This window comes from Rhizopus delemar, genomic scaffold, assembly GCF_000149305.1.
Source record: "Rhizopus delemar RA 99-880 supercont3.8 genomic scaffold, whole genome shotgun sequence".
Taxonomy (NCBI): Eukaryota; Fungi; Mucoromycota; class Mucoromycetes; order Mucorales; family Rhizopodaceae; genus Rhizopus; species Rhizopus delemar.
This window is the reverse complement of record NW_027137834.1, coordinates 482,412-502,844: the sequence shown is the minus strand read 5'-3', so window position 1 is coordinate 502,844 and position 20,433 is coordinate 482,412. Positions and strand designations below refer to the sequence as shown.

General features: G+C 34.4%; 8 protein-coding genes across 8 annotated transcripts; 2 read left to right on the top strand and 6 right to left on the bottom strand.

Moving 5' to 3' along the window:
- Positions 1–50: 50 nt before the first annotated feature.
- RO3G_10415 (uncharacterized protein) lies at positions 51–909 on the bottom strand (the record flags this gene model as incomplete). The annotated part of the gene is made up of 3 exons (XM_067665000.1): positions 51–620; positions 728–780; positions 843–909. 3 exons carry the CDS (start codon positions 907–909, stop codon positions 51–53), a joined length of 690 nt encoding a protein of 229 aa, XP_067521101.1.
- Positions 910–2,340: 1,431 nt separating this feature from the next.
- Positions 2,341–2,574, bottom strand: RO3G_10414 (uncharacterized protein; the record flags this gene model as incomplete). Its single annotated transcript, XM_067664999.1, has 2 exons — positions 2,341–2,472; positions 2,503–2,574. 2 exons carry the CDS (start codon positions 2,572–2,574, stop codon positions 2,341–2,343), a joined length of 204 nt encoding a protein of 67 aa, XP_067521100.1.
- Positions 2,575–3,264: 690 nt separating this feature from the next.
- Positions 3,265–3,708, top strand: RO3G_10413 (uncharacterized protein; the record flags this gene model as incomplete). Its single annotated transcript, XM_067664998.1, has 3 exons — positions 3,265–3,449; positions 3,497–3,638; positions 3,670–3,708. 3 exons carry the CDS (start codon positions 3,265–3,267, stop codon positions 3,706–3,708), a joined length of 366 nt encoding a protein of 121 aa, XP_067521099.1.
- Positions 3,709–3,798: 90 nt separating this feature from the next.
- Positions 3,799–4,683, bottom strand: RO3G_10412 (uncharacterized protein; the record flags this gene model as incomplete). The annotated part of the gene is made up of 5 exons (XM_067664997.1): positions 3,799–4,238; positions 4,289–4,361; positions 4,420–4,458; positions 4,506–4,607; positions 4,660–4,683. 5 exons carry the CDS (start codon positions 4,681–4,683, stop codon positions 3,799–3,801), a joined length of 678 nt encoding a protein of 225 aa, XP_067521098.1.
- Positions 4,684–7,282: 2,599 nt separating this feature from the next.
- On the top strand, positions 7,283–13,495 carry RO3G_10411 (uncharacterized protein; the record flags this gene model as incomplete). The annotated part of the gene is made up of 9 exons (XM_067664996.1): positions 7,283–7,590; positions 7,734–8,962; positions 9,016–10,794; positions 10,840–11,229; positions 11,282–11,665; positions 11,744–12,471; positions 12,664–12,918; positions 12,970–13,077; positions 13,142–13,495. 9 exons carry the CDS (start codon positions 7,283–7,285, stop codon positions 13,493–13,495), a joined length of 5,535 nt encoding a protein of 1,844 aa, XP_067521097.1.
- A 391-nt stretch (positions 13,496–13,886) lies between these two features.
- RO3G_10410 (proteasome subunit alpha type-7) lies at positions 13,887–14,868 on the bottom strand (the record flags this gene model as incomplete). The annotated part of the gene is made up of 5 exons (XM_067664995.1): positions 13,887–13,994; positions 14,055–14,231; positions 14,285–14,404; positions 14,458–14,709; positions 14,770–14,868. 5 exons carry the CDS (start codon positions 14,866–14,868, stop codon positions 13,887–13,889), a joined length of 756 nt encoding a protein of 251 aa, XP_067521096.1.
- An 838-nt stretch (positions 14,869–15,706) lies between these two features.
- RO3G_10409 (uncharacterized protein) lies at positions 15,707–16,532 on the bottom strand (the record flags this gene model as incomplete). Its single annotated transcript, XM_067664994.1, has 2 exons — positions 15,707–15,729; positions 15,827–16,532. 2 exons carry the CDS (start codon positions 16,530–16,532, stop codon positions 15,707–15,709), a joined length of 729 nt encoding a protein of 242 aa, XP_067521095.1.
- Positions 16,533–17,583: 1,051 nt separating this feature from the next.
- RO3G_10408 (uncharacterized protein) lies at positions 17,584–19,509 on the bottom strand (the record flags this gene model as incomplete). The annotated part of the gene is made up of 6 exons (XM_067664993.1): positions 17,584–18,554; positions 18,601–18,808; positions 18,864–19,145; positions 19,245–19,275; positions 19,329–19,395; positions 19,449–19,509. The coding sequence occupies 6 exons, from the start codon at positions 19,507–19,509 to the stop codon at positions 17,584–17,586; spliced, it is 1,620 nt and encodes a 539-aa protein (XP_067521094.1).
- Positions 19,510–20,433: the final 924 nt, after the last annotated feature.

Below are 20,433 nucleotides of genomic sequence, written 5' to 3'. Positions count from 1 at the left end.
AACAAGACTCAGAAAAATTTCAACAAAGAAATTTTTTGTCACAAAGCTGTTCAACGCAAAATTTTCGTTTGCTGCCAGTTCTTGTAAATATATGTACTTTGTGAAGGCAAGGTATGTATAATTAGTAAGTTGGTAATGTGAACCAAATCATACAATGGCTGTAAATATGCTAGTTTCCAAATATTCTTTACAGTCGTTTTAATTGTCATCACACGCTTACTTATTTTCTTAGGGCCTTCTTTAATGTCACTTGCCTTATCAACAGGCACAGGACAAAAACTTGACTTGACTGAAGTTGCAACTGACTTGAAGGCAGTTGGAACAAGTTTACTAGGCTTGGGAGAATTTATACTTGCTTTAGAAGCGGCTGTGCTTGACTCCACAGCAGCAGAAGTTGTTTTGGTGATACGAGAAGCAGACTTGCTTGATTCATCCAAAAAGGGACTTTTGATGGCAGGTGCATCAAAATCGTCACTGCTATATTCGAGATCATAGTCCTCAAGAGTGATCTTATTGAACACGGTAGGTTCATCTGTTGTAGAGATATCAGTACTACTTGTAGTAGTAACTTCAGAATCTATAGCTTTTACTTTGCCTTTGAGCCTCTTTTGGGATCCACTCTGTGGAATATTTTCCCTGCCTATGATGGAGTTTCATACGTTAGACTAGCTGTTTACCTACATCAAGTTTGGCAATGCAACTTATTTTTTCTTTTTCTAGCTGTTACAACGGGTTGGTAGTCGTCGTCTGGGTTGTCTTCTACATATAGTTCAAACGAGTCTATAATGATATCAATTTTGTGGTCAGTGACATTTCAATCCATTATTAGATATGGAGCCTACCGTTTTCGCTCTTAGATGGCTTCTTTTGGTTTGAAGAGAATAAAGTATCCTTTTGCTTTCCTTTCATTTTCCAATGTGTTTTCATGAGTGAAATATACGAACAAAAAGAAAAAGTGTCTCCAGAAATTGATTTAAGTGTTAAAAAGAGATACTCCCATCCCATCTATATAAATCTATTCAAACACAGCTAAAACCGAATAATAACAATGTGCCTACAATGAGCTTACACCGTGTAGTAGCTTGTAATAGAAGATGCTTGTTTTCTAGGTTCACATAGAATAGTAGTTATAGTAGATAGGACTCGAGAAGTTATTAGCGTCTGAATGTGTCAAATTTATGTTTTTTCATCAAACCTCAATGATAAATATGTTAACAAACTTGATGAGTATAAAATGTTGGACTGTCATCTTGTAATGTCACTGTATAATGGTGATATATTCACCGATCAAAATCTCCATTAAAGGTCCTTCGCTGAGCCCAATAAAGCTGTTTTAACCATACCAATTTTCGCAAAATTTATCTTCTAAATAGGTATGGTGTTATGAAAATATCATAGTATGATTTTAAAAGCATGCTCGCATTGGTGTCTTGTTGCAACAGTAGATGATTTGACAAGGGAAGCCATAAAGAACTTGAGAACAAGCATCAGCACTTCGACTCAATAAGTTTTCATTCGACGATGTTTGAGCTTTCCTTTAATTATAGCCTAAAACTGCTCAATCGGGTTGAGCTCTGGCGAACAAGGAGGTAAGTACATTACTCTATAACCTCTACTCTCAATTTTTCTTATGTTTGGATGAGGCTTATGAATATTACAGCAACCCATTACAAGATAACTACCCATAAGACTTTCGTCCATGTTCATGATATCAAGAAGCTCATTTATAGATCTTACAAAGTGAGCAGTAGTTGTACCTTTTGCTAGTGGCTTGTTGTTCTCGATGGTAGTACTCTCCTCTACATCAACGTACTCTATAGTAGGCTCTTCAATCATAATGTCGCCTGCTCTTTGCCCTTTGACTCCTGCAAGTGTTTTTTTTTTCTTTTTGTTTGGCAGCCTCATCAATAAAAGCGTAGCTCTTAGTATAACCCAAACCCGAGCCTTTCCACTTCATGAACCACTTGTATCTTTTTTTCAAGTTATTGTCAGAGTTTCTTGTCATAGGGTCGAAGATTGGCTTCTTTATTGAAATGAGTATGTTGTTTCTCAAGTGGTGGTTCATTTGAGACTTTGAAATCTTCAAGCCCTCAAACTGCGATTTCAGAGAATCAATAATGCCATCAGCACAAAGTTGCGCGTCTTTTTCTACGATTTGTTGAATGTGCTGCTCATGCTCATGAGTCAGTGTGTTGGGTCGGCTGGAATTCCTTTGCAGCTTTTTGTAAGCTACCTTCTCTGTTTATTGATAGTGTTTCCACCAGCGCATAGCAGTAAGAGGATTAATTCCAAGATCCTTTGCTTGCAAAGTCACTTTTCATCTTTCCGTAGGACCCTCGATCATTCGGTTAATAAATATCTCTCTGGTTTGGTTGTTGTAGTCTTTGTAGCTTCTTGGCCACTTCTTTGGCCTTTTTTTGTTGAATCTTTTGCAGTAGTTTCTTTCTCTGCTGATTTGAGACTCAAATAGGACTTTTGGCTTGTTATAGTTTCAGGTATTACGTTTGGATCACTGATTTCGGTTAACTCACGTTCCATCGAATCGAAGACTCTCTCTATCCTTATTGTAGACATTATTGTGTCCGTATTCATAAAAAAATGTATTTTTTGTCATGTTATTCAATTGTTAGAGCGAAAGGAAAGAAATAAAGCTTTTACATCATAGCCGACAATAATCTATCAGTAAGGCCAATTTGACTTAGCCCAAAAAGACAATTCTTTGCTAACAAACATCCAAATGTTTTTCAGGTAGCGCCACTTAGTCTTAGATAATCGTCATTTATAACAGAATATCCAAAAAACTCACCGGTTTTTTAATATGTACGTGTATACATTTATATATTTTTTTCAAATTGTTCTCCGTTCATTCGGGCACCTTTAGAGAAAATGGTGTTTATTCTCTTGTTGGATATTAGCTGATTCTAAGCACATGTTAATTGAGAATTAGTGGTTTCTCGTTCAGATTTTGCTTAACAGCCAGAATTTGTAATCATCATTTCTTTAGCAACTCCATTTCTTACTTTGACACTGTCTGATATGTGTATCATTATCATAAACATCCGAAAAAATCTATTGCTTTTAATGAAATTTGATCTTTGCTAGCTTTTCTGATTTCTATCAACTATCTTCAGGCTCTTTGAGTAACTTGTTTTCAAAGGTTGATAGATTATGTCAATGAAAGATAGAGCACAAAAAATATAATAAGCCACAAGCTGTCATTTTTGTTGTTACATTTTATTTGTTTTTATTTTTTATTTTTTTAAAATGACTGAAAAAACAAAAGTTAATGTAGAAGAGAATGAAAAGATAAAGACACAAATAGACGCTTCTATCGGAATGGCTAGAAGCCTTATCAATTCATGGCTACCACCGCCAAAGCCAGGAGAGAAATTGGAAGAAGAAGAAGAAGAGTTTACACTACAGAAATATTCAACAGGTAGACCTGATAGGTAAAGAGTTAAACTACAACGGAATGAAACAATACTTATTCTATTAGACTCGGATTGGGTGCAAAATATTTATCTCATGCGGAAGCGATGAGGCATCAAAATGATAATAATACTAGGCCAGCCTCAAAACAAGAAACACAACTTAAAAACAAGATACTAAATCAAAATAGAAGAGCAAATACAGAGCAAGTAAACAATAAAAGAAGACGAGAAGAATCAGATTCAGAAGAAGAAGAAGAAGAAAAACCAAAGACAGTAAAATCAAAAAAGAAGATTGGTACACAAGGGGACTTTTTATCAATGTATTTAACAGAGCGTGAAAAAAAGAAGAAAAAGAAGAAATAAAGCATTAATTTTTCTTTTCTTTTTCCTTATTCTTTTCCTTATTCTTTTCCTTATTTTTTTCCTTATTCTTTTCCTTATTCTTTTCCTTATTCTTTTTCTTTTCTTTCTTCTTTTTCTTTTGGGCTTCTTCACTTTCTTCAAGAGGAGTTTCCTCTGAAAAAGTAACACTTTTTCTACGTATTGGCGTATCAGATGGTGAAGCAGGTTCATCATCACTGTCAGTTGTACTTGTTTCGCCAGTGATATGCATTGCGGATAATTCAGGAATTAAGCCATTCTTGATTGTATTTTCAACTGCAATTTGCTGTTCTTGTTGATCATTTAACACAATTGGTGTCACTGGTTCACCTAATTCCTTATTATCTTTCTTGTCTTTCTTGTCTTTCTTGTCTTTCTTGTCTTTCTTTTTGTTCTTCTTTTCTTTCTTTTTACTGTTTTGATATTCTGTTATTGATTTAAGTATGTTTTACATGAAAATATATTCGTTTACTTACGATCATCTTTAGGCCAATCTGAATCAATAGCAAATCTTAATAAATCTTTGACTAATGGAAGTAATTCAATTTGCTATAATTAAATCGCTGTTATTATTAACAATACAACTGGCTTGTTAACAAGCATTTACTGTCCAACTTTCTCGTGACAAGGATCTTAAATCATCTACCTGTAAGCATAATAAGCATTCATGTATACTTTATACATTACACTTACAGTGACAATACGATTTTTTTGAAGGATCAAGAGGTCATTTTCAACATCTTTTTCGGACCAATTTTTTTCTTTACCAATATTTTGCAGTAAGTCCTTTACATTCTATGTTCTTTTAATTTGAGTAAATATTGAGCAATGTATTATTTTTTATTACCAACGTGTTGGGTATGTTTTCCATTGTTGTGTTTAACAGAAAGAGAAAAAAGAAAGAAAAGAGAAAGAGACGATCATTTCATTAGTAAGGTAATTCGGCATTTAAAATATGAAATAAAAAGATTCCCAAAAAAGACTTTTTTTGTCATTAAAATAGTTGGTATTTCAAACCCTATCCTTATTAAAATACAACAACGATTTAATAAGTGTTTTTTATGTAGCATTTGTAGTACTGCTTGCTATTGCTTTCATCATTATGGACTGATTCGATAAATAATGTTTATACTCTACGCGTATTTTACGTCAATATGCAAACGAGTTAGAAAGTACAATGCTCTCATTCGTTTTTCGGCAAACATAAGGCTCTTCTTCAAAAATCGACGGATGGAGTAATTTACTATTTATAGTTCATCATGCAAGGACAACACCGTTTACTGTTCCTTAAAAGAAACTTGGTTTTATTTTCATCCAACATTTCCATACGTGAAACACAAACTTGTTATTCTTTTTATTTGTATTCATATATAAAAAATAATGATAGAATAGAACAAATGAAACAGAAAAACTCGAGCTTAAAGTGTCTTGTTCTTGACGCGTTTATCAAAATTTTAAAGCTCTGACAATAAAGGTTTAAGCATTTTCAAAGCCGAAAGTGTTTTTTCTAATTAAAATACTACATGAGATTTCATAAAAAAGCACTAAGACAAGATATATTCTTACGCATTCGAATTACTGTATTATATTAATTGAGTAGAAACTTCAAGTCATATTTTTGACACTTACGAAGTCATGTAAAAAATGAGCAATCTTTTATATTTGCACGCTTTAAGAATCTTTTCAAATTTATTTGCAAAGGTGAAGACACTAAAAGGAATAGTAAGACGATAAGCATTAGCTTGCCATTTTTTTTTGACTAAGGGGTTCTTAGTATGTACGAATAAAAAAAAATATTAGACGCTTGTGTCAAAAGTCTTTAGAGTTAATCATTTTTGATAATGATTTCTTGTCTTTTCTGCCATTAGGATAATGAGTTCATTCATGACACTTTTCAGATAACCAAGATATAAAAAAGCATTTATTTTCTTTCGTTTTTTTTGGCTATGTAATAAACATACAAGGCTATCAGTTGATTTTCTGGCCAAAGCATGTGACCTTGCCCATTAAATAGTTCTATATCCACAACCGCTTTTGACTTTAGCATTTGCAAAGGATGTGTTTATAGATACAAAGTTTCCAGAGTCAAACTCTGTATTGAATTTAAAAACCAAACCCATCATGAATTTGGCTACACTAATTGGGTGAAGTAAATGCTTTTCAATTATGGAACGGATGACATATCCACAAGAAACCTTGTATGAAATGCTTTGCAGTTATTGTTGTGGACAGCTGTGATTTTCTTTCTGATTATTGTTTTCCGATTACCTCCATGGCATTATGATAAAAGTTCATAAATAATCCAAATGCTGTGAAGCATGGTCCCTCTTTAAAATCAGGGCGGTTGCAAAGATAGAGTATGATCCTCAAATGTTTAAAGGTTATATGATAAGTATGGATGAATATAATAATTTTCTTTAAAATAGAAAAGGATGCTAATTTTGAAGATAAACTTAAAGCATCATCCTAGTTAAATAGGCAGTGTTTGATCTGCATGTTTAGCATTTGATCACAATTAATACAGTAGCAGCTATTTTCATGATGTATTAAAAAAAAGAAAGCACTAGAGTAGATCTGGCGTCTTCCTTTCTTACATCAATTAAGTTAGAGAGATAATAGTCAAATGCTGAGCATAGTTTATTTATCAAAAAGTATCTGGATTTGGTGTCGACAAACTATACTATAATAGAAAAAGGAATACGCATAATTGTTTTTAACTGGCTGATTTTAATATGTGTCTGTGTCATAATCACAAAGAGCACACACAAACTCAGTAAATAGTAGCAAATAGATTAAATAAGGAAGCAACCTAGGTATAATCTTACCAAAAATGACACACATATTAGTTCTCTTGCTCATTTATGAACTGCAGCTATTTCAATACTTAGTCTTAATGTTATGGTTTTATTGCACAAATCAAACTTATCCTAGATCTTTAATAGGAACCGTGCAACTATAAAAGTTTTTGTGAAGGTAATTGTGCTTAATTATAGCTGGGATATGTCTCTGCCGAAAGAGAGAAGGAGCACAGCCTTTTTTCTTTTGAAGGTAAATACCGTTTAAATTTTTATTCGTGTTTATATAATAAGCAGCTTTTAATTTGTATCAAGATAAAGAGCTGAGCTTTGCTACATGAATAAGAATAAGCAGCCAGCATTTCTTTACATTTCATTTTCTTTCTTTCTTTTTCTTTTATTTCAGCTTGATATTGCTTTAATTATTCTTTTATATTATATGTATAGACTATCCCTAACTTTACTACAAATTGTTTTTCATATCTAAATGCGGGACTAAAAGTGATTGTACAACAAGTATTTAAGTGTGCCTTGCTGAATAGAGTTACCTTTGGATCATTTATTGGGTGTACAAAACACCAGATATAGAAACTCAACAGCTATTACTATTACTACTTTTTTTATTATTGTTTCTCCCCTTTCTCTCTTTCTTTTTTTTTTTTTTTTACTTTATATATGACGGAGCCTGTTGACGAAACACTTATACTAGATTGGACAACAGCCATTGAAGCACTTGACTTTCATAGTGTCCAAGAGTTACTTGATCTTCAACCGAGCCTTTTATGGACACCCCTTTCACCTTCTTCTCATCTCGAAACAGATTTTAAGCATTTTGTTGATCGATTACAAGAATTTAAACTTTTGGGTACTTCCATTCGTCCTTTGTATGCACTTCATCATATATTGTTTGACTATGGGATAGAAGGGGACGAGTGGGCCGAGGATAGAAATGAATTGATTGATTTTATTTTAAAGGTTTTTGGGTTAAGATTGATCAACTACAGATAAGATGAATATATTCTCATGCTTTTTTTACATTATAGAAATCAACTAAAGTAGAACTAGATACTTGTTTATGGGGACAAGAACAGAATACGATCATGCATCTTGCTTATTTCTTAAATAGGCAAGAACTCATACAGATGTTTCTTGACAAGGGCCTTGATGCGAACAAACCCAACCAACTCGGTCATTTACCTATGGACAATGATCAGCCCAAACTACTAATTAACAGAGAGAAAAAGGATAGCAGTACATCCAATAAACCGTCTGCTACCTCTGATCGATTCAGACGATTGCGTGAACTGGCAGAATCTCCGAACAATGTAAAAAACAAGGCAAATAAGGAACGACAAAACTCTACACGTCGTTATTTCCGTCCAGGACATTTAGAGGAACGTAAGCGTCGTGTTTTGAGTGAAGAAGAAGAAGCAGAGTTGAAAGAAAAGGAAAGATTAAAGCGACAAAGGGAAGTGGCTCAGCTTGCTCAAAGATCGGCTGTCAAGAATAACCCATTGTTTAGAAAATTTGAAGGACAAGAAGTTCCTGCCAATCAAAAGGAGCAAGTCCAACTTAAGGTGGCAGAAGCTACCAATACTGCATCCGTAAAAGACAAATCAAAATTCCTTAATGCGGCAGATCAAGTAAAGCGTAGCTCGAGAGTGATCAATATCTTAAAAGATCGATCTGTAGTTTCAACAAGCGTATTTCGACAGCAAGCATCAGACACATTGCCAAAGAAAGTTCCATCGCTTCGAACATTAAAAGCAGCAAAAGAAGCAGCCAACAAAAAGAAACCAGAGACAGAAGTGAATGAAAAAGAGGAAGCCCCTTCTAAAGAAGAAGAGACTAGTACACTTGTTAGTCCACTTATTCCAAGCATAAGTTCAACCAGTCTTCAGAGCACACCAGAAGAAGAAATAATTATTCAAGTAGTGGATGAAAATGACGAAATTAAAGAACCCAGCATCATAATACCAGATGAATTAATTCCTGAAACAGAGTTAGATCACGGAGCGAACGATATACCAATTATTGAAATAAATAATGAAGCTCAAATAGATTCACCCTTGACTGAAAAGCAAGAAAAAAAACAAAAGCCATTTAACCCGACGGACTCTAATAAATCAGTATTGGCTTCAGGAAAAAAGATATCTATCATGAGAAAAAATGGAAAAGTGAAAAAGATTATTAACGTACACGAGAATTTGAATGAAGAAGAAAAAGTCGAAATTTATTCTACAGGAAAGCGATTCCAAGTGTGGAAAAAGGATGAACTTAGTGTGGAGAGCAGCGATGAAGAGGAAGATTCTCATGCGCATCATTCAAAACGAAAGAACTCTGAAGACATAATAGGTAAATTATATCACACATCAGGTTACTCAGCAAGCTGCTTACATCTTCAATAGACAAGCAGATACCCAGTCCTTTAGCCTCCACAAAAGAAAACGCACAAACGCAAAAACTGAAAACAACAGTAGATAATAATGATCATTTTGAAAGAAAAGCTATTGTTATGCATGATAAGTCGGCAGAAGAGGATAATATTAGTGATCAACTTGAAAAGAAGACTATTATTTCACAAGAAGAAGCAAAAAATACATTTAGAACTGAAAGAATACAGAGATTTGAGATAGACAATAGCAATAACAATAATGATATCGAAGCAATGAAAGCTTATATAAAAAGCACAGCTAGCAGCAGATTAAAATTCTCAGAGAACGAGGATAGTGCTGATGAATCTGATCAGGAGAACAACCAAAACGACTCAAATAATGTTCAGCTTAATAAGTCCCAAGATAGCTTACAGATTAAGTCAAAAATAGACAAAAACATTGAAAAAGCCGAAGAGGATAATTTTAGTATTCATAAAATAAAGACCATATCGAATGAGAACATCAAAGCCGGCTCAGATTTTAGCAGTAGTAATAGCATACATCACATAAATAAAGAGGACAGCGCATCGATTATTTCAGGCAAAGGTTTCTATGACAATCCTAGCGAATCAAATATGAAAGAGAATGATTACTATAAACATGCTATTGATAACAGAAGTGGTTATACAGAAACTACAGACAACTCCAAAGACACCAAAAAGACTGATATTTTGCACACTAATGCGAATGGTTACTTTAACAACTCTAAAACAAACAGCAGCAGCTATTCTCTATATAGCACACATGCTACTGATAGCAACTCTGTTCTACCCAGCAGCCTCGATATTGAGGATGCTTATAGACCCACTGATAGTGCCAATAAATCTATTGACCTCACACAACCTCTCATCTTGTCATCTGAGAGGAACAAAAATGTTTCTTCTGATATAAACACAAGCCAAATAAAACAAACTACAAGCGAAACCAATGATAGAAGAGAAATCGCAATCAGCGAACCAAATACTATTAAAGACAGTTCAATAAACAGCGATAACAGCAAGCTTCCAATGGATAAAAAAATAGATGATGTTATTCATTATAGCCATGAATCGACCTATCATGGCGAGACAATTACAATAGCTGGATTTGAAGAAGCAGAGGGATACAGAAACGTAGCTCGTTCTTTAGATTCTCAACATAATTTGGAGTCTAAAAATCAGCAAAATAAGGTTAGAAATATTGCTGCCGCATATAGTCATACGAATAATGAAGATGAGAATCAGCAAAACAGTCAAGCCAAATCCGTTGCTACTGCCTTTGCTTTCAGTAATGTCAGTGAAAAAGTAAAAGATCTTCACGCCAAAGCCAATGATGCTCCTTTTGCTTCCAGTAGTAATGTTAATAGCAAAGAGGCTAAGAAACAGCTAAATGTAGACCAGAACATTGTCTCTAGTGATGCCAGTAGTAGAGAAACGAAGGATCAAGAGGAAGAAGCTGTAAAGGTTGTCTCTATCTCGACTGATATTGATGAAAGAATTAAAGGTCAAGAAAACGTCATAAACAATAGTCCTTTTACTACTAGTCATATTAGTGAGGTAGCTAGTCCTGATATCATGTCGGACGCTCCTGTAAATCAGAATGCTCCTCCTGCAGCAGCAACAGTAGCAGTGGCAACGGCAACTACAGTGGCAGCAATTCGAGACAACTCAGAGACTAGGCTAAGTATAGCCGAGTCAGTGACCGATGCTTATAGCAATCAAGCAGCCACAAGGGAAAATTACAACACTGCAACACCAATCATTCAAGAAGCAAGTAAGAGAGAATATGATCAAACATTCTTAAATCAACCTTATAAAGATCGATCGGTTGCAACTTTTGAGGAAAATGAGAGTGATGATGACTACAATGACTATTACAATCAAGGCATTGCTTATAATGACAATGCATTTAATTCAAGAGCAGCAGGAGGACAAAAGGCAAAGGTGGAGATGGTAAATATCACACCAAATTTTTTGACAGCTGAAAGTGTTGCCAATCATCAAACATCTAGCTATGGAGAGTATAAGAGCACAGTCCATGTAAGCAATATATCGGCTGTACAAGGAGCAATTTATACAGAACATGATATACAAAGTAATACTATCATTCAACCTGTCAAAGATAAAATGTCTGTAAAGAGTATTGATCTTGAAGACAATAAGACTGGTCCTGATACTATGTCAATAGCATACACTAATAGCTCAAAAAGTATATATTATAAATATTTGCTCATGATATTAATTAATCGCATTTAAAATAGCTTTAAATAAACCTACATTCATCGATACAAATAGCAATGAGGCATATGTAAGCGAAGATGAAGAAGATGTAGGTTCAACACCTACAAAAGCAAACCCTTACGGAAAGAAAGGATCTGGTGATGATTGGAACAAATCCTACGACCAACTAATGCAAGAAGCTCACAATATAAATTTTGATGACGATGATGATGATGAAGAGTTCCAACAAGTATTGAAAAAAAATAAACAGGACCCAAGATACTCATTTTCTTCTGATAAAGATGAATCGGCTACCATCCAGACCTTATCGCTAGAGAATGAAGCACGTATGCTTACATTAGCAGACGTTCAAAAGAATGAAAAGCACATTGTTCCTGATTTTCTTTCCAAGCCCTACGCATCAGGTAAAGAGTTTGCGACTGTCAGCGAGAAAAGGAAAAGTGGAAGCCAACGTAATCACTGGTCAATTGGTATTAATCTAGTTGAAAAAGCACCAGTAAGACAAAGTATTGGAGTAGCAAGTGAGGCAGGAAGCGAGCAGTGGTTTGATCCAGAGAATGACTGGGTTGAAGAAAAGGATGATAGCAGTCGATCATCGATGACATCTGGATCCTTCAAAAACTCAAGTACAACAGAAAACACAACTATTGACGATGATGAACCAGGCTCTGCTACAAGAGAAACTAAGCAGCCAACAAGAGAAGAGCAAGAAGACCCTGATTTAGACTATTATTCAACTGATCTTTACACAAAAAAAGCAAAAAGCTTTACAAGCTCTAATATGGAAGCTGAAGGGGAAATTCTGATATTTATGCAACAGGATGAACAAGACAATATACAAACAAAATTAGAGCAAAATAATAATACAACTATAACAATTGTAGACAAAGAAAAGGTAGAGAAAGAAGGCGAGAGGGAGGTTGTAGAAGTAGCAGCCACTACAACCACACAACAGCCACGTATAGAAGATATATCGCATTATATGAATGCATTGCCCAAAACACAGGACAGCTTGGGAAAACCAGATATAAGGCAATCAGTGCAGGCAGCTTCAGAAAAAGTAAACATTCCTAATGCACATGAGATGACTGAGCACACATTATGCACAGAAGAAATCAAACAAACTAAATATGGAAAAATATACATTGGAGTGAGCGGCGCTCATGATGTTTTATTACCTTTACCTAAAGAAATCACATATGCACGCTGCGTAATAAGCGACGGGGAGTATGAATATATGTCAAGATATGAAATGTTAGGGGAACAAATATTAATGGATTATGAGTGCGTTGTTGATGCGAAACCTGGAATGATTATTACAGTGTCGCTTCATGTTAGGCCTGATTATCACGTTAAACCGCGCACAGGTTGGACAAAATGGTTTACATCAATACGTAAACAGAAAGAGCATTTATCAGGATATGTACATCCAGAAGATGGTGCAATAGGACAAACAAAATTTGCAGTGGACCATATGGTACCTGCTTGTTATAAAAAAACATATGCAGCCAACTTTGATTGTTTCAATTCTTGGTACACAAGATCTAGTAAAGAAAGAGCAAGAAGAGAACAGTTTGGTGATGAAGAGGATTTCTTAAAAATTGTTGGTAAATTAAACATCGAAATGCTGTACTTGCCTGTTTCCAGTCCAAACGTGGTAAGTGCGTCTTACAATCTATAGGCTTATTGATTGATATGTGATGTATAGCAAGTACCAAAAAGTCTAAGAGAGTGTGATTTAACACTAAAAATTCGACAATGGCATGATACATGCTGGCAAAGCGGACATTTATCAACAAGAACACAAGGACAAAAGGTAATAAAAAACACAAGCAATATACAAACTTCTTTTTCTCTAATAAGTATTTGATTGTATCTAGATTTGGCAAAGACATTACTATAAATTAATTGGCAGTCAATTGATTGGATATACATCCGAAGAAGAAGGGAGAGAAGTATGGAGCCACTATAACATTGCAGATGTAATTCGATTAAGTGCTGCAGCGGATAAGGTCATTGTAACTCTAGTTGAACAAGAAACTAAAGAGGACAAAGTGTTTGGAAGTGAATCCATTGTTGAAGAAAACTTGAAAGGTTTTTTTAGGTTATCATTCCCTGATTTCCATTTAGATTGTGTAAGTGATACAGTGCATGAAAGTGAAGAATGGGTCAAAACACTCAAATCGATGATCGGTCGCGTACCTTTACGCTTACCGTTTACTGATTATTATTAATAAAATATTACTTAACTTCATTTGTTTGTCATTTTCTTGTGCTTACTTTCATTCTGAGATTATAAAGTTAAATAGAGAAAAGAAATAGTTCAATAACCAGTTCATTTTGTTTGTTTTTCTTTTGATTTTAATAAACCAGGCTTATTTTGTTTTAGATTCACAATATTTAAAACTTTCAATGAAATAAATATTTGTATAAGCAGTTATTTTTTCAGACTAACTTTAGTAAATACCTTGGCTATATAATATGAAATGTACTGATAGTGATAGTGGTGATATCACTTTTTCAATATTAAACAGCCAAAACTTAACAATCAAAGACAAGAATGATAATAAAACACTTGGTAGTTGCTAACTGTTTTTAATATATATATGCATGTATATATAACAATTAAGCACTTCCCATAGATACATTGGGTTTCTTTTTCCTTTCAGCTTCCTCTTCCTTTTCTTTTTCAATTTCAGTGACTACGCTTTCAACTTCTTCTTGCTCTAATCGCTATTAAGCACCCTTTTGTGTAAGTATGTACACGCTAATATGAAAAGATTTCTATTTTACCTTGACTTCTCCTTCTGTAGTCATGACAACAATTTCAATATTCTTTGCACCTGTTTGAACAACTTCCAATAAAGATTTGATAGTCAATTTAACTGTATCTTTCTCTTCCATATCTTCGTTGTAATTCTTTTCCAAAAATTCGCGAACCGTTTTGGAGCTTCTGCCGATTGCATTTGCCTGTTTACAGTTATCAGTATCCACAGGTACTATTTGTCTTGAAATTTTCTTACTTTCCATGCAGTATAAATGCCAGAAGGTTCAGTCATATATAATTTTGGTTCATTGTGATCAAAGCCTACAATAAGTGTAGAAATACCAAAAGGACGAACACCACCACTTTGGGTATATTTCTTTTTGATAGAAATGGTTATTAATAGGAAAACTTTTTTTTTGTTCTTTTTACTTGTTGAATTTGAGCAATATGGCGTGTAATGTATTCAACAGATGCAGGATCTTCGACAGTTAAACGGTGACTTTGGCATTCGATTCTTGCCTTATTGATCAAAACACGAGCATCAGCAGTTAAACCTGCAAAAGCCATGCAAATGTGATCATCAAGCATACAAATTTTGCGAACAGTTCTAGCATCCTGTAATTTCAAAACAGACTTCTTTTCGACACCAAGAACAACAACGTTTTTACCACGAACACCAACCTAATGTAGTTTATTAATTTTTGTGCCTTTTTCATTCTACAAATGCCCAAGTCTACGTACTGCACAAGTACCCTTTCTGACAGCTTCAGAAGCGTATTCTACTTGAAATAGGTGACCATCAGGAGAAAAGACTGTTAAAGCACGATCGTAACCAGACATTTGTTCTTTTTATTATTTTTTCTTTGCTTCAAACTAAAAAGAGTAACAAAATCTAAATAGACTGAGCTGAGGCATTACGCGTCGTAAATACGACATATTTAGATCAGCGACGCAACTATTAGAAAAAAAACGTGACGTATTATGCCAATTGAACGACCGCCAAAATTTTTTGCTTTAAACAAAAAGGTGGGATATCCACTGAAGCCCTCAGTGTTATCTTTGTTGAACCTGACAAACCAATTTTCTGACTCGCTCTCTATGTATACCGCTTCTACGATCCCCTCTTCTCCTAATTACTATTTTATTATCTGTTAGATCATATTCACCCTTTCACTTCTCTGGAAATTTCACTGGCGTTGTGTTGTAAATGGCACTATCTGGTTATTGTCAGGAGGTGTGAGTTTTTTCTCATCAAGACCCTAAACTCTTGTTAGAGGCATCACTTATAACTGGATTTTAAACTTATACAAAAAAATTTAGTCACAGAACATAAAGCACAACACTAAGACAACAAATTTACCTTTAAGCTAGTTTTTCTTTTATGAGATACAATTTAAAGTATACATTAGCAATTCCAGTTCTGAAATAGTAATGTATAGGAACAATTTTAAGTCATTGCAAGCATATCTTGTAAGTTCAAAGCATATACTTTCATTACATGCATAGATAGAGGCTGGAGAGGAATAGTATGATGGATCTGAGTTTTTTAAATGTTGTTTTGATCATCTATCTTAAGCTTGTGAGAGCATAAACAGTTCAAATGCGTCTTTAATCTACTAGGACTCATTATTAGTTTATTTTTTTTAGAATGGGGATAAACTTTATTAAATATTTTTCTCTAAAATATTGAGCCCAAATCGTCTATAAAATATCATATCTTTTATGAAAAATGGTAAATAATAAAAGAGAAAAAAGATCCAAGACATAGCACCATATGTGATATATCTGGGTGATGTACTTTGACTAACTCTTTTGACGACATGTGCTGAAAAATCATCAGCAGAGGTTGAATGAGGTCCTTGAGACATAGATCCTCTAGCAATAATATAACTAGCAACCTGAGTGAACAATGATCCTTCAGGCACAACGTTATCTCTTGCTGCATTGGTTCCAAAATTTGATTTAATAGCCCCAGGAGCAACAACAGTGACTTGAATACCAAATGGTTTTAATTCAAGACGCAATGTATCAGACATTGAATGAACTGCAGCTTTAGATAAGGCATAGATACCAGCCCATGGTGTAGTCGCATATCCCACAACGGAACCAATATTAACAATTTTTCCATATTTATTCTTTGCCATATGAATTGCAACAGCCTTACACATTGCAAGAGTACCAAACACGTTTACATTAACACATTGTTGTGCTGTTTCTAAGTCAATATCAAGCAAAGCTCCTATAGCAGGAGCTCCTGCATTGTTAACCAAAATGTCAATACGGCCATATTTTTCGATTGTCTTTTGTACAATGCGATCAATAGAACTTTGATCAGAGATATCTAATGTTTCTTTGTCACAGCCAAAGGTATCTAAATCTCCCAAAGATTCAATTCGACGAGCAGTAGCAACCACTTGATTTCCTTCTTGAGCAAATTTTTTTGCAAGAGAATAGCCAATACCCCCTTCAGTACATCCGGTAATTAAGACAACTGGCTTGGCCATTATTTTTTTTGCTGGAAATGGAAATTAATAACAATATTGAAAAAAAAGAGAAAAAAAAAAGATGAAGAAAGTAAATTTCATGTGTTCGTACTCAATCTTATTTCGCTTCCGCTATTATTGAATTGGGTACTTAAAAATACTCCAAAAGAAAACAAATTTTTTAAGCACAAATAACAACTACAATGCTTGCAGTTACAACTTGACATGTGCTTTATTATGAAAATCTTCTATCTTTGATAATAATCATATGAATCTAACTAATATCTAATTTTAATATAAAAAAGAAGAGTCAAGAATTAAATGTTTGTGTAATTGTAAGAACAAAAAAGGTAGATTTAGCATTTATAATAGCTACAAGTAACCATTTTATCTACTTTGAGATTACTCATCTTTCTTAATTTATTGTTTTTGCTAATTTTGCTTGGAGAAATATAGAGTAGCATTTAATTGCTAAAGTGAAAATCAAATAAAAAGCATTATTATGATATAAAAAATGAGACAGACTAAATAAGCATAAACAACAGTACGACCTCAGAGATAACAAAGCTATCATTCTAGACATGTATTAACATGCAAAAAGTCTGATCACTGATAAAAAAAGTAGGGCTTCATAAGAGCTTAGAATATAGTTATATTGAAAATAAACAAGCTTACAAAGATGGCAAAGCAAAGTAGGGTTCCTTATATCGGTTTCAATAGCAAAATTAAAATAATAGCCAGCCGAAAGTGTTGTAAATAGAGATTTATGAAGAGAACAGCAATAGCGTTTATAAATTTGACGATAGACTTGAGGAAGGACAATTGATTTTTTGTCTTTCAATTATGACACAATTTTGCGCACATCCTTTTCTAAATGCTACAATCAGCTTCTTTATTTCATAAATTGTATATTCCTGAATATAGAGGCTTTATTTTATAGATGATATGAATAATAATGTTCCTGGTTTTATTTTTAATCAGAATCAAAAGTACAAGTAGTTCCGTATGTTTTCCCTCGAATGACAGCTTTTTTAAAAGAGCTTTAGTAATCAGAGTAAAAGAAATATGCTTGTTATTTCTTACCTTCAACTCTTAATTCTACTTCACCAAAATACATTTTGATGGTTAGATCAACCTTCTCACCTTCCATAACACCAGTTAAAGCAGGCATGGGAATTGTAAAGTTGGCCACTTTATGTACACCTGGACTTGTTGTATATCTAGGTTGCTCTTCAGTATCAGCTGCATATAAAGTACAAGTAGTATGGTGAGGGTAATAGGCAAAGAAATCCTTAGATACACAGTTATCAATATCCAATGGTTGTCCTCTTCTAACATAAACAGAAAATCGATTATCACAGCGTACACTTCCATCAGCGCGGATGATCTTGTAACTAGGTGGATCTATGCCCTCTTCAAATGTAGTTGTGGTATCAATACCATACCAATAACGAGGAATACGGGTTGTGACTATGTGAGGATTCAAGCCAAAATAAACAGCACCACGAACGACAGCTAGTTCACAACGAGGAGGGACAGCAACAAGACCGACGCGAGGACCAAATTCTTCTTGAACGCGCTCAAACAAATAATTAGAAGAACCAAATCCACCTACTAAAAAGATGGCTTCTAATCTTTGAGCCTTTTGAAGTTGTTCTTCACATAGATTGAGGACTTCCTTAATGACAGGTTCAAAAACATCTTTTTTTAGTTCTGCTGCTGTTAAGCAGAGCATACCATCCTCAAGACCTATAGCAGGGTTATTCAATGACGCCAAATTCATAGAAGCAGGTAATGTAATAAACTGATCTTCCACGCCATCAAACTGAGGCTTAATTAATTCTACAAAGGTGTCCATCATGGACTCAAATGCAGAAGCTGGAATCGTAGACAAGTATTCTTTAAATTTCTTTTTTAGTAATTTACGCATGCGGCGATCCAGAAATACTGAACCACAGGATTGCCCATGGCCTTTAGTACATTCACGCAAGTTTCTTCCACTGCGCTCATCAATCTCAAAAACAATTAAATCCACAGTACCGCCTAGTTAGTTGTTAGTCAGCAAAAAAAAAAAAATCTTGTTGTGTACCTCCTGCATCGCAGATCATAAATCTGTCATTGTGTTTCAAGTTGAATTGCTCGCATTTCTTTTCACAATAAAGGGCGGCAGCTTCAGGCTCAGAAATAAGCATCAATCTGTCACGGTGATCATCTTCCTGTATCAACCCAGCCATGATGGCAGCTTCACGCATGGTTGCCTTTGCTTTGTCAGACCACATAGCAGGTACAGTCAGACACTATGTACGTACAAGTTGATTACTATAAATAAAGTGATATAGTCACTCTTCTTACATATCTAAATTGGTGCTGGCTATAATTCTTTGCAAACCCTTTTTTCAATTCAATCATAACGTGATCATAAAATGCACGAAGATAATCGGATATTGCTTCAACAATTGTCAATCCATTAGGAAGAGGAGGCAAATCCTTAGCAATGTTTTCATCCAAATAAAGTTTATATTGCTTTAATAGAACTGAATTGCGAGAGTTTGGACGCTGCATTTCCAATCGAGCAGCATTGGCCCACTGTGTCATTTCCTTGGTGTTACCTTGATAAAAATTGAGTGTAGGTGCCTAAAATATAGAACATTCGTCTAAACACAAAGGACCGTTTCGTTGCTTCAGGTTCATTATTTTTTCTCTCCTCTTTCTCTCTCTCTTTTTAATATATACCTTTGGATAAACATTGTTGTTTTGTTTTGGCCTAGGTTATAAGCTTAGCTATTTGCCCGGTAATTTAATTCTGTTTGAGTTTACCATCGAACAACATCCACTACTTCATCATTTTGTATAAATGCGTATGAACAGCCCGAAAATGTCGTACCTATAAGTTTGCGTTAATATTGCAGGTTTTTTTTGTGGAAAAACTGTTCTTACCAAAGTCAATGCCAATTACCACCGGGTATTCGTTTACATGAAAGGGCTTAGATTGTGCCATTTTATTAATATAAAAAAAAAGGCATTCTTATAAAAAATTGTGTTACTTTTATATGTTCAACTCCACCATCTCTTGTGTTCATGAATATAATGGTGTTTGGATAATGACCGTTGCTTTCGTATAAGATATGCATTACCCATAAATTTTACTAGTGTCTGTATCAAAATACACCTTTTTAGTGTTTATATGATATTAGTATACTTCATTATTGCAGTGCGTTATTAGCTTGGTCGACTAGGAAACATTAGTTTTTCCAATGAATTTGCGCGTTAGAATTTTTTTTTATTACAGTAAATTTTATTAGAGATCCTATTGGGCGCGGGGTATATACACAACAGTTCGCTCGGACAAGCTCAATTACAATGCATGAAAAAGAATTAAAAAAAAGCCCCTTTGGGATCAAGGGTAAAAAAAAAAAAGGAGTGAGGAATAAAGAGTACAGTGAAAGACTGAAGGGTGGTTATAATTAGCAATGTGAGCTCTTGAGTTATTGAGGAAGTCAGAGATTAGGGGGAGTCATATCATTGGCACCCCACGTTATATTGCAAGCTGTCACTTTTACATAAAATGAAATATATAGCTGACCAGCGATGAAGCCAAAGGAGAGCAAACATTGCTAATCATGGAGGATGTGTAAGCAAATGATTTAAAAGGAATGGTAAGGTATTTATAACTGTTGGTGCATATTAAAGCTGTGTATGATTTGGTTCTTGGTAAGGTTCTGGTTTTTTTTTTTTTTTTTTTTTTTTTTTTTTTTTTTTTTTTTTTAACTTTCTACCAGGTAGCCAGCCAAATATGCTACCGTATATGGCGACTTTGCTTTTTTATAGCCGTTGGAGGCTATAGAATGGGGACCTGACTTCTTACTATTGCTATAGCAAGACAATGCTTTAGTATAAGTTGTCCAAAACGGTGTAAATTCAA